This window comes from Lemur catta, chromosome 12, assembly GCF_020740605.2.
Source record: "Lemur catta isolate mLemCat1 chromosome 12, mLemCat1.pri, whole genome shotgun sequence".
NCBI classification, from domain to species: domain Eukaryota; kingdom Metazoa; phylum Chordata; class Mammalia; order Primates; family Lemuridae; genus Lemur; species Lemur catta.
This window is the reverse complement of record NC_059139.1, coordinates 62,699,656-62,712,030: the sequence shown is the minus strand read 5'-3', so window position 1 is coordinate 62,712,030 and position 12,375 is coordinate 62,699,656. Positions and strand designations below refer to the sequence as shown.

Below are 12,375 nucleotides of genomic sequence, written 5' to 3'. Positions count from 1 at the left end.
GCAGCGCTGCAGACCCAACTGTCTCCCAGAGCTGGAGAGAGGCGGGACCCTCCAGCAGCCGGCATCTCCCCGTGCAGGGCTGAGAGGTGTCTGAGCCATCCTCTCCCACTACCCCGGCATCCGGCCCTCCATGTCTATCCCTACCCTCTCCGGCGCAGCAAATTTCCCCCTAGCTTCAGAGCCCGGGTGCTCCTCTAGTCACTGAAACAGGCTGAGTCCCCGGGTGCTCGGTGCTGCGTGGAGACTTGGCCCCCTGCACACGATCCTGCCTGCCCCCGTCCCAGCCCAGCTGTGCATGGGGCCACCCGCACTCCCCAAAGTCTCAACGGCTAAAGTCACGCACAAAATGCCCAGCCCTCCCCGCAGAGCCCGGCCCACGCAGAGCATGGCCCTCCGCATTTACAAAACCAAGGTTGCAGCTTGGTTTTAGAAAATAAATCTAGCCAACTTAGTAATGGACCTCATAAGTCCCCCCCCCAAAAAAAACTCCAATTCTAGTAATAGTTGAGGTGGAAATTAATCAGGGGTTCTCTCACACTGATGACATCTATCAAGGAACCAGACACATGGATTTTGCTAAATTCTTTTATTTTTGTTTAAATTTTCACTTCAATTTTAATTCTTGAAGAACAGCCTCGACAACATATATCGCACTCATTATAAGAAGCAAAGGGTTATATCAAAAATTATTAGTATAGAATGACAGGAAATCTGGTTTGGAACCAGAAAAAAATACAAAACAGATATAGATACATAGACACAGGACAATTTTTATAATTATCTGGAAAATGTTATTTTCCCCTAATTCTTGTTTCCTTTTTCTTTATGCGCATACGATGTTTAAATTTTACAAAAAATGAAAATAAAGACTAGTATTTTACAAAATGAATAACAATGTTTGGTGTGTGTGTTTCTACATAGGATTCAGTCCACTTCCATATGTGTTGTTTTCTGTACAGAATATATCCACGTCCGTCCACAATAAATCCTGGAAGGTCCATTAGTTTCCTTCTGTTTTATTAAAATTCTCATGGTCCTCTCTTCCAAAAAAATTTTTTTTCTTTTTCTCACCAGACACAAGGTCCTTTTTTTTTCCTCCCCCCTCCACTTTCCAGAGTGCTCACAGATCTGATCCTAAGATTCTCTTTTTCCCATGCTTTGCAGCTCCGGTTTGCATTTCTGCAGGGTGGGCTGCTCCTGTACCAGCCCTCCTACCCCCCTCCTGGCCTGCCTGGCCCGCCGCACCTCCCGGAGTCCCCGCGGCTTTGGAGTCCTTGGCCCAGGCCGGTCCTCTGAGTCTCTAGGGGGACAGGGGTAGGTGGAAAGCGCCCAAGGTCTAGGAGCACTGGATGGACATGTAAGGCCAGTTGAAGCTGCTCCCAGACAGTAACATATCGCGGATGAGAGTTTCGATGGGGGTTTTACCTACCAAACGGACGAAGAAGAGCTGCTCGATGACTGACGAGGACACGGTGCGCAGCGAGGGCAGTCGCAGCAGCAGTTTGCCGAAGCGGCTGGGCTGGTTGGGATACTGGCTCCTCACGTACTCCTCCAGGGCGCACTGCGACTTTTCCTGCAGGCTCTCGATGTGGGCGGCATCCGACAGGCCACAGGCGTCTGCCGAACAGCCACAGGAGGAAGAGACAGGGAAAGGGGCACATGGTTAGGCCAGCGACCAGCAAAGGCCCAAACAAGCCATATCTATGTCTTTTTGTTTTTTGTTTTTTTAAGGAGAAAAGGAAAAAGAAGAAACAAATAGAAGAAAAAAGAAAAGAAATCCTCTCTTCCATATACTCCCATTCCCTCCTCCCAGCCCCCAATACAAATAAAAATAAATCAAACCCCCACCAGGCCTAGAGGAACTGGAGAGAGAAGCATACACATATACATGTAGCAACCTCTCTACTTCTTTTGTTTTTCCTCTTTCACCTTTGGATTAAATAATGTACAATGCTGGAACCATGTTTGCTGTGTGTAACAACCTGTCCTCTGCCTGCAGGGGAACATCTTTCGGGCTGTGCTCATTAAAGGGGCGACTTTTGCCCCTTTTGCCCCTCATTTGGGGGTGTTCAGGACCCCTGAAGAAATATGCAGCCTGGAGGCAGTTCTTAAAGGATTCTTGGAGTCCCCTCTTAAACCCAAACGACCCTGACCAGAAACCTCAAGGAGAACCAAATTGTGTCGTGAACAAACATATGGGAGGGGGTAAGGAATCATGGACTGGCAATGCCTGGAATCAGATCAAGCCCATGCTTTAGCAATGCAGGATTTGAGATTCACTATCTATGCAAGCAAGGACTCGGCAGCAAATCCTCGGTGAGGGTGTACACTTCTATCTGTGCCTTAGATCAAGTAATTGAAAATTGGTCACATCTCTATAAGCTGTATAATAATCAGGAGGAATATGACTCAGTTACTCCAGGCTTCGAAAAGGAGACATCTTCAGTGATCAGACACAAAGCTGGGCTACAGGCAGCAGCTGCTGCTGCTGCTTCAGAACTGGGGAGACAAGGAGTTGAGGGGGGAGCTGGGGAAGATAGGCTTTCTGTGGCAGGACCAAGGGAGAAAAAGGCACCTCCACACAATGACAGCATCTCAAAATCTGTGTGCTTATCTCACATCAACCAAGGTGCTTCTTGGTACTCTAAAAATATTTCAGGACAGCAGATTATACTATATCAACTAACTAGAGGCAAGCAAATGGAGGAGAAGGTGGAATCAGAGGAATGGAGTAAAGGCTTCGTCTCCTAGTTCAAATACCCATGTTATTTCTTATATTAATAATAAATATTAAAAAAAACCAGGAAGATCACAGAGAAGCCCTTAGCCAGTCAGGAGGTTGACTAAAGATCAAAGGCAGAGTTTGCTAATATATAGATCTGGGAAGAAATTCATGCATGGCAATGCCCCCAAAAGGACACCGTATAATTATGAATGGGCAAGTGTGACCCTAAGAAGACACAACAAATGATTCAAAGCAAAACCTGTGTCTGCTGAGTTTCTGAGCTGTATGTCCTTATATTTCAAGAACTGAGATTTACAAAGCATCCTAACACCTTCATCTACAAGGCTATGGCCTCGAGCAAAAATACAAATAAAACTAGCGATAATTCAGGAACTTCTGAGGCAAGTCCCCTTTGACCTCAGATACAGATTAGATTTCTCTCAGATGTCTAATTACTCCAGCCAGCCAGTTGGGTACATCCACACTGGCCTGGCTTGGGAAGCCAGTGAGATTTTATGGCTAGCAGGGCCAGGGCAGGAACTCTTCAGGGCTTTGCTTCTTAGAGAGGAGACCCTGAAGTCTGCCCTTGGCCCTGCTTGCTAACCTGGCTGAATGACCATGATGGGGACCCATATTTACATATAGCTTGCTTTACATGCATTATCAGTCCATTGTGCTATGAATCACTCTCAGCCCCAGACAATGCAATAGGAAAAGCACCCACTGTTACCCCAGCAGATTTTTTTAAATATCCACATGGCATTCTCTTAGGACAGTAGAAATATTTATCTGATATTTACAATTAAGGTCCCCAGAGTGCAAGGTCACTTCCTGACTTCCAAATGGGCCACTCTAAGAGAGAGCAGCCCAGGAAAGGCCTACTTGGGCCCTGTGCTGGCCGCTTCCATTTCTGTCCCTTTTGGAGGCAGGATGCCTGTAGCTGGGCCCGCATGCCGGGTACCAGCCGGCCAGCTCTGTGGCCTCTCTCCGGCAGGAGACCTAGTTCTGGCCTGGCTTCTCACTCTGAGTATTCCCTCACCCTCTTGCAACAGGCTCCCCCCCCAAATGTGGACAGAAGGTATAAGCTCTCAGATCAACTGGGGGGCTGTGGTGACAAAGCTAGGTGACCAGGGGGCATAAGGCAGTATGTAATTATGCTCCTTGAGTTATACCCCAGATAAGAAAATGAGGCAGAATGTACAAAAGCTATGTCTCACTTTTTATACTATAGTGTCAATGTGGGTACTGTCAATATTTCTTCTACAGTATATGGAAAAGAAATTATGTAAATAAATAACCATTACTGCTCAGGCCCTCCTGGCTTAGCCTTTGTAGTACACAGAATGTATTTCATGTTGTGCATTCAGAAGAGTTTAGTGTTCAGGAAATATAGATGTAATCAGCTGCCATAACTAGAAATCAAAGTTATTATTGTGCTGAAAATGGATTTATTATATTTATGTTAACTAGATGGCTCCTTTCAGAGAAGGTCTCATTTATTTGAAGGAATATTTAGGTATATGAATTAATGAATTTTTTTTAAAGTAAGTTCAGGTCATGACCTAGTCCTTGGATGCTGTCCAGAATATTAAGGATTAAACATACCATCCGGAGGCCAAATGTGAAAACCACCACGGGGGACCCCTGTGCCAGCTTCAAATACTTAGCCAGAGCAAACCACATTGGACAATATGTCTAAAACTGTCTTTTCCATCATTCAAAGTTTGCTTAAAAGTTGGATGACTTTGAGAAGGCTTCCCATGAATTCCCTTCTGGCTAGCAATCAAAACAAGTTTAGTCAAAAGTGGAAATGTGTTGTATGGAGGAGGGGGGGCTGAATTACTACTGACAGCTCTATTTCCATTTTCAGATTTTCTGCTTGCAATTTTCCAACAAAATAATGTTATTGTTCGCTTCTAGGCACCCCTTGCACGTTGAAGACTTGGTTCAAGAAACTTCTTTGGAAAACTTTTTAAAGGAACACTTTTCATAGGAATGTTTTAGGATGAGAAGTTAAAAGAAAAGCATGAATAATTCCACAATGTTTCTGCAGCCTGCCACACTCCTCACCTCTCTCTGGGAAAGGGCACAAGATTAGCAAAGTCAAGGGGGTTCAAAGAACCTTAGGGGGAACAAGGAAAAGGGAGGGGAGACCTTCCTTGGGAAGACCTCTGTCCAGCTCTAAGTCACATTTCTGCTTCAAGACACCTCACTGGATGAGATTTTAAAAACCCAGCTTCCCTGACACTGGCTTGCTTCCTGATGAATTTGGCTAAAGAGCTGGGTAGTAGAGAGCCAGCCAGGCCCCAGGCCTGCCAGAGCTAAAGCAGCCTGGTTGCTGCTTCCCAGGCTCTTTGTCACTTTTGAAAAACACGTTTCCATCAAGAAGACTTATTAAGATAAAATGCATTCAAACACCAAGGAGGCTATTCAATAAATCTTCCATTTGTTTTAAGGTTTGCACTTTATCCTCTTGCAAAGAATAACTCCCTCTCTCACTGGCAGACCTGCATTTGCACTGAAAGTAAAAGGGGGGCAGTCCAAGTCCATGGCTCTGGCCACCCTGCATACAAATGAGATGCTCTTGTCTAAATAAATTATCTGCTGTTCTGATCGATATTAATACTACATTTGCTACATTACAATATTGTGCAAATTTAAGAGTCATTTTAATACAATGTAAATACAATTCTTCACGCATGAAAGCCAAGAAATATTGATAGATTATACCATTGCTTACTGTTCAACAAGGCCTTGGGAAAGGAATTTTGCCATCTCTGCTCAAGAATGGTTTTAATTTGGCCTTTGGAGGGCCTGGCTCTAGGACAGATTTATTAGGATGGTTTATTTGTTCTCCAAATGGAGGAATTAAAAACAATAGTGCCAATAACAGTAGTAAAACTGCAGCTAACCCTACTCACAGTGGGCAGGGCCCAAGACCGGGTCTAAGCAGCTCTGTTCCTCACTAGCGTCCTTTCTGGCTTTGTTTATATTTTCCCCCATTACCTGCTGTCCCGGGTGTTTATATGTTTCCCTCTTGCAGGTTACAATAATAAAAGGCGGGTAGTGTTCTCAGAGGCTCAGACCAGAGCCCTTCAAAGGCAACGTTAATGCACTTTCCTGGAAGTTAATTTGAACCATCTATCATAAGAGAAATTGTTAACATGCATGTTACCACTGCCTACACTTAATATGATATATTTTAAGGCACTCTGTTAAATTTTCAATGTTCGTATGTTTTGCATAGCTATGAAATTTATCTCCAGGCCGGGAATCCTCCCATACTTGTGGGTTCTACAGTATTGCTTTTGTTTTTTATCTTTCTTGTTTAGATCGAATCCGTTTTTTACGACCCTCAATAACCTCAGCAACTGCAAACATGAATGGTTTCCGATAAGGGAAAATCAGGCAGCAATAAAGCGGGATTATTTATGATTTATTTGTGCGTATTCTTCTCTTTGCACCTCTCTCTGTGTCTCTCTGTGTCGGGAAACTCACCCAGGGTAAGAAGCCACATTCCCACGTTCTTTTCCTTCCCTCTCCTCCCCCAGAACCGCTGAGCTCTGGCTCCCGCATACACACACCGCATACACACACACCTCACACGCGCGCAGCCAGACGGATCCACGGCACCGCCTCCCCCCTCTCCTCAGACACACGCCCTCCGCCGCCGCGGCCCCGCGCGGGGGTCCAGGCGACTAGGCCCGGCCGCCCGCCGGCCGCACCCGCGCCGCCTCGGCTCCCGCACCGCCGCGCTCCCAAGATGGCAGCGGCGCGGCCGGCCAAGCCCCCGCGCGGGGGCCGCAGAACCGGGTCAGGCCCGGTGCCCGGCGAGGACCCGGCCCCGTTCCGCGCTGGGCGGCGCAGGAAACGCTGGAGGCCAGGCCTGGGTGGCCCGGGGCCTGCGCTCGCTCCGGCGCGGCCTGCCCTCCCCGCGACCGCAGCCTCACCTGACGTGAACAGCACGATGGCTTTGAGGCAGCTGTACTCGGCTGAGTCGACGTGCAGCGCCTTGAGCTTCTCCACCTGCTCCTGGAAGATGCGGATGTGGTCCATGAAGGCCACGACGCGGTCGGCGGACATGGGCGAGGCGTGCAGGCCGGCGGCGGCCAGCAGCGGCGCCACGTGCAGCGGCATAGAGCACTGGGCCGCATTGAGCACGAACAGCTCGCTCCAGGTGAGGCGTAGCAGGGACACCTGGTCGGTGATCTGCAGATCCGGGAAGAAGGGGATGTTGCGGGCCCACTCGACGGCGCTGAAGAGCAGGCGCGCGGCCAGCTCGCAGATGTTCTCGATGCCCATGATGTTGTTGGGCTGCATGCACTGGCTGCCGTAGCGCGACGTGGGGTAGGGCTCGGCGCGCAGCAGCAGCGAGATGTAGCCGGACAGGTAGCAGTGGCCGTTGAGGGGGTCCCCGTTGGTGAGTGCGTACTGGCCTGGATTGGGCTGGGTTGGAGGCATTCTTCCTCGCTGAACCGCTGACAAAAAGAAAGAGAGAAAAGAGGCAATGTGCATCCAGGGTGCTTGCGAACATCGCTGCGCCGTAGCGCACCCAACACAATGCAGAAACTCTTCCCTCAGCCACACGCGCCCCGCGCATCTTCCCTGGCTCGCTCTCACTCACAGCCCACACCCAGAGGAGATCTGGGGTGAGGCCCTCCAGCTCCGCAGCTCGATGTGCCCAGTCATCGCCTGAGCCCCTGGCCACCTCACCCTCGCCAGAACTAGGCCTGACTTCAGGGCCCCCAGCCCGGTAAGGCTACAGAAGTGCCACCCAAACCCTCGGCCACCAAGAAGGAAAACACAGATAAATGAAACCCCACTCACCCTTCCAGAATGAACAAATCAGGGTTAAAAAAAAAAAAAGGGCGAAACCGGAGAAAGGTTGTGGTTCTAGGCAAATGCCTAGCGGCCTTTTCATTTGCAAACAAGCAGCGTTTTGCTCATAAAATGTTTCCATATTCTCTTAAAATGCTATAGAATTATCCTTAAAATAGATACAAGTAACATAACCTACTAACCACTTACAACTTTTGAGTAGAGAACAAGTATCCTGCACCCCTCCCTTCTTCCCTCCTCCCCGTCGCCCCACACAAAGTTCTCACTATTAGAAACAACAGAAAATTGAAAATTTTCAAGAAAAAAAGTTGAACTTACAGTAGCCAAACATTATTGAAAAAAGTGGGAAATATAATTAATGTCTGTCCTGCGCGGTGCCACTGCAACCTGCAGCCAGCTTTTGCCCAGTGAATGCACGAGCTTTCAACTGCAAAAACACTGGATTCATTAACCATCTGAATGCAAAACGTAAGCATGCTTTGAGTTCTTAAAGCTGACCAAAGTTTTTTTTTTTAAATGTGTATGTTTTACTTCAACAGTGCCAGCGTTTTAAATTGCCATGTAAACAAAGACAACTTTAGGAAAAGTTAGGGCTACTGAACTCTCCCCCCAACAAATTAATATAGATATGTCCATGTACATGTAGCTGCCTTATGTCAGGTTGTACACTATTTTCTTAAGTTTGCTTTGATTCTAATTTTAATGCAAGTTCCAGTGCAATTTAAGCTCTTGAAACATAATGGCTAGAATACTTTTTTCTAATTATAGTTTTGAACTTGGCAGTTATTTTTCAATTAAGTGAGAGCACAATTCAAAGTTTTTTTTTTTTTCAGATGCCTACAAAATCTCCCTGGAGCTAGAAATGAAGTCGTCATATTTGCCTGCTCCTTGAGATCTGAAGGAATTCAATTTCTTTTCTTGTGGCATATAAAATATAATTTTAAAGTCAATTACAAGAAGGAGTAATCTGCAATCTGCAAAATTGACTGGTTTGATAATTTGACTATAAGACATCTTTAATGATTGTCAGGAGATAAACTTTAACTATAAACGGCTAAATATATTTATAAGAAAAGTACTGTATCTCTTGCCACATGAACATGAAGCTTATCCAAATACAACATCAAAAGTTGTGTTTTAAAAAAAACAAACCCATACAACACAGGGATTAAATGATGTGGAAGCTCATGCCAGCTGCAGTCTATGCATTATGGCCAAATCAGAAGGATTGGTAAATGCCGTTGTAAATTGTAATTTGTATGCAGTATTTAAGCAGAGGGTGGAGTTTGATGAAGAAATAAAACGAGTATCATGCTTTAAAAAAAATGACACAACTATGAAAGCACAGTTCAGTCACAAACTTTCCTTTCAAAGTAGAGGGGTGAAAACAAGGCCACAGCTCTGGAGGAGGCGGCCCCAGCTCCGTGAAGAGGAGAGGGAACCAGTGAACGGGCCAGAAGCCCCCCTTCCCCCCTAATTAGACCTACAAGTGCAATAAATCTCACTCCTCTTTTTCCAAGCTAAGCTTCCAAAAGGATGATGGCAGCAATGAATCTACGGTTCAGGGTACTCCAGCCCCCAGCCCTCCCCCATTCTAAATAAAGGGTATGAAGAGGTGGAGGGAAAAGTGGAATGAAAAAACACAGAAACAGAGTTTTCTGGAGAAATAATCACCCCTCCCCAAGTTCATGCCAGCACAGCCCCAAGCATCCTCACGCACACGCGGGAAAGAGACAACACACACCAAGCACATCCAAGACAGAGGAAAGGAGGGGATTTTAAGCCACAGCTCACGATCCCAGGGACACAATCCTGAGCAGGCAGCGGGCGGGGTGGGGGAGCCAGGGAGAGGAGCGCAGGCCGGGAGGGGGAGGCAGCAGCAGCGAGCTGGAGGAGGGGGGACGCTGGGGGAGGAAGGCAGCAGGGATAAGGGAAGCTGGGACAGCCTGGGACCACAGGAGCCCCAGCCCAACACAGCAGCCACCCCAGCGAGAGAGAAAGAAAGAGCCAGGGAGGCGGGCAAAGCGCGGGGAGAGAAGCAGAGAAGAAATATTCACCTTCCCGCCTCATGCCCACTTTGAGGCACTTCTTGAGGCGGCAGTATTGGCACTGGTTGCGGTGGTGCTGGTCGATGGGACAGTTCCTGTTGGCACGGCATGTGTAAGTTAAGTTCCTGCGGACGCTCCTCTTGAAGAAACTTTTGCAGCCCTCGCAGGTGAATTGGCCGTAGTGCTTGCCGCTCGACTTGTCCCCGCACACCACGCACTCGATGTGCTGCTGGCTCTGGCCCGAACCGGGCGGGCCCTGGCCCTTGTCCCCCGCCGTGCCGGGGGTGGCGGGCGCTCCGGGCTGGCCCGGGGTCTGCGGCGTGTGCGGCGCGCCCGAGCCCGCCTGCTGCTGCTGCTCGCCGGCGCCACCGCCGCCGCGGGCCGCCTGCGCTGCGGGGTTGGGGCCGCCGGGGTTGCCCCCGGCCACGTCGTCCTGCGGATCTCGCCAGCTGCTAACTACCATTGCCATATCTTTGGGCCCGGGGAGCGCTGGGGGGAGCCGAGCTGCTCGCCGAGGGCCGCGGGGCGCGCGGGCGCGCTGGGAGGGGAAGGGGAAGGGGAAGGGGGGAGGGGGGAGGGGGCGGGGGGCCCGCCGGGCGCCCCGGGGTCGCAGGAGCCGAGCCCGACCCGGGCACCGGCCGCTGCCTCCGCCGCCGCCGCCGCTGCCGCCGCTACTGCCTTGGCCGCCCCGCTGCTGCTGCGCGCCCGCCCGCCCTGCTGGCGTTTTGTTGTGGTTCCTGCTGTTTTCTTTCTCTCTTTTTGCAGCCCCCCCAGGCTCTCAGGCTCCCCCCCAACACCCCTGCTCCCCTCGCCCGCTCCCCCCGCTCTCCGTTCCTGGGGGGGCCGCGCTCTCCTTCCCCCCCTCCCCACCCCCCGGCGAGCAAGCTCCCTTCTCTCGCTTTTTTCTTCTTCCCCAAGTTGCAAAATCAGAAATGGCACAGGCGGCAGCCGGGAGCGGCGCGGGGCGCAGCGCCGGGGGCGGCGGGCATGGGCCACGGCGCGCGCACACACTCGCCCTCCGCCTCGCCCGCACCCCCGCGCACACACACACTCGCACACACACTCGCTCACCCGCGCCGGGCGCCCGCCCGCCCGCCGGCCGCTCGGGCTACGCGCAGCGCGCGGGCTGAGCCGACATAGAGGAAGCCGGCGAGGGTGGAGGCGGCGGCGGCGGCGGTGGAGGAGGAGGTCGCGGCTGCAGGCGCCGCTGGAGCTGCCGCCTCAGCTGCTGCGGCGAGCGCCGCTGGAGGAGCCCGGGCCCGGGCCGGAGTCCGAACAGGAGTCGGGGCCGCAGCCGGAGCGCAAGCGGAGGCCGGGGCCGCCCGCGCCGCCGCCGCTGTCCCGGCGGGAGCCCTCGCCGGGCTCGGGAGTGCGGGGGAGCGCGGTGAGCGGAGCAGGGCGCTGGGCGAGGCTGCCGGCGGCGATCAGGGCGCGCGGGTGTCGGGGGGCCAGGTCCAGGGCCGGACGCAGCCAGCCATTCAGGAAGACAGCGCTGGAGAGCGGGAGGCAGCCGGCGAGGAAGATCACACACTTTGCTCTTTTTGTTGTGCGGGTGGCGCCGGGCTCTCGCTGCCTTCTTCTTTCGGGAGGTGACGGAAGGGGGAGAAAAATACGGGATAATTCACGCCGGCGACGAATTCACAGCGAAATAGAAAAAATTAAAATCAGAAGGAAATAATTGCCAAAAAAAAAAAGGGAAAAAGAAAAAGCGAGAGAGACATCCAAAGTAGGTCGAATAAATAATCCTCTTCTTTTCCTCTTTCTTGCTCCTTCTTCTGCTTCTTCTGCTATAACACACAGAGCTAGTTAAAAAAACCCTGGAGATCGCCCAAAAATGTTCTTTTTTTAGTATTTTAAATAAGTGCTCTTCAGCCGGGAACCAACACCCTCCCTCCAAAAAAAAATCATATATGTATAAAATAACGATAAGAAGAATACGAAGGGGGTGCCTCCTCCTCCTCCTCCTCCTCCTTTTTTTTCTTTAAGTTTAGCCCTCTCTCTTCTGCAGGAATGGAGTAAAAGAGACAAGGAGGAGGGAGAAAAAGGAGAGAAAGAGGGAGAAGGGGAAAACAACTAGTAGAATATGTAAGAAAAGAGAAAGAGTAGACAGAAGAGAGGGAGAGAGAAGAGAGAGAGAGAAGAGAGAGACAGAAGAGAGGAGGGAGAGGGGGGAGAAGAGAGGAGAGAGAGAGGAGAGAGAGAGAGAGAGAGAGAGAGAGAGAGAGAGAGAGGAGAGAGAGAGAGAGACCCAAAAATTGAATGCGTTTAAACGGGAGGACTCGCAGAGCAATGTTTCCGAAAGGGGGATCTGCGCGAATGTCTGTATATAGTGAACTTTGACACTACTATTGAAACTGACACGTTTCTATGGAGATCGCTGCCTTATATGGAGCTCGTGTCAAGGAGCCAAGAGAAGGGCTGCTGGCAACTGATAATCAAAGGCGACTGACTGGTCAGAGCCCTGAATCGGGGGGAGAGAAAATGGGAGGCTAAGGTTAGCCAAGCCTCTTGCACGCCATTGGTTGGAGAGCCCCTCCCCCCTCCTCTTTTTCTTTCTTTCTTTTTTTTTCCCCCCTCCCTCTCAGCTACCTACAGACTGGGATGGCTTGGGGAGGAGGAGAGAAAGTGAGGGAGGGGGTGTGCTTCTGACAAGCGCAATTTACATTGAGATCGCCCTGCGCTGCTATTTACTCTGAGACCTGATTAGTATGGGTCGTCTATGGTCACACACACACACACACACACACACACACACACACAGAC

General features: G+C 50.5%; 1 protein-coding gene across 1 annotated transcript; it reads right to left on the bottom strand.

The window, feature by feature from the left end:
- Nucleotides 1–571: 571 nt before the first annotated feature.
- NR2F1 (nuclear receptor subfamily 2 group F member 1) lies at nucleotides 572–12,020 on the bottom strand. The gene is made up of 3 exons (XM_045565897.1): nucleotides 9,622–12,020; nucleotides 6,676–7,203; nucleotides 572–1,617 (listed from the first exon to the last, which is right to left on the bottom strand). The coding sequence occupies exons 1-3, from the start codon at nucleotides 10,079–10,081 to the stop codon at nucleotides 1,337–1,339; spliced, it is 1,269 nt and encodes a 422-aa protein (XP_045421853.1). The 5' UTR covers nucleotides 10,082–12,020; the 3' UTR covers nucleotides 572–1,336.
- Between the last annotated feature and the right edge of the window lie 355 nt (nucleotides 12,021–12,375).

What these genes read in the sequence shown, in the direction of transcription:
- NR2F1 (XM_045565897.1), bottom strand. Translation starts at nt 10,081, where the DNA reads ATGGCAATGGTAGTTAGCAGCTGGCGAGATCCGCAGGACGACGTGGCC. An exon ending in AGTGGGCATGAGGCGGGAAG is followed by an intron (nt 7,204 to 9,621) that starts GTGAATATTTCT and finishes TCTTTTTGTCAG; the next exon opens with CGGTTCAGCGAGGAAGAATG. An exon ending in CATCGTGCTGTTCACGTCAG is followed by an intron (nt 1,618 to 6,675) that starts GTGAGGCTGCGG and finishes GCTGTTCGGCAG; the next exon opens with ACGCCTGTGGCCTGTCGGAT.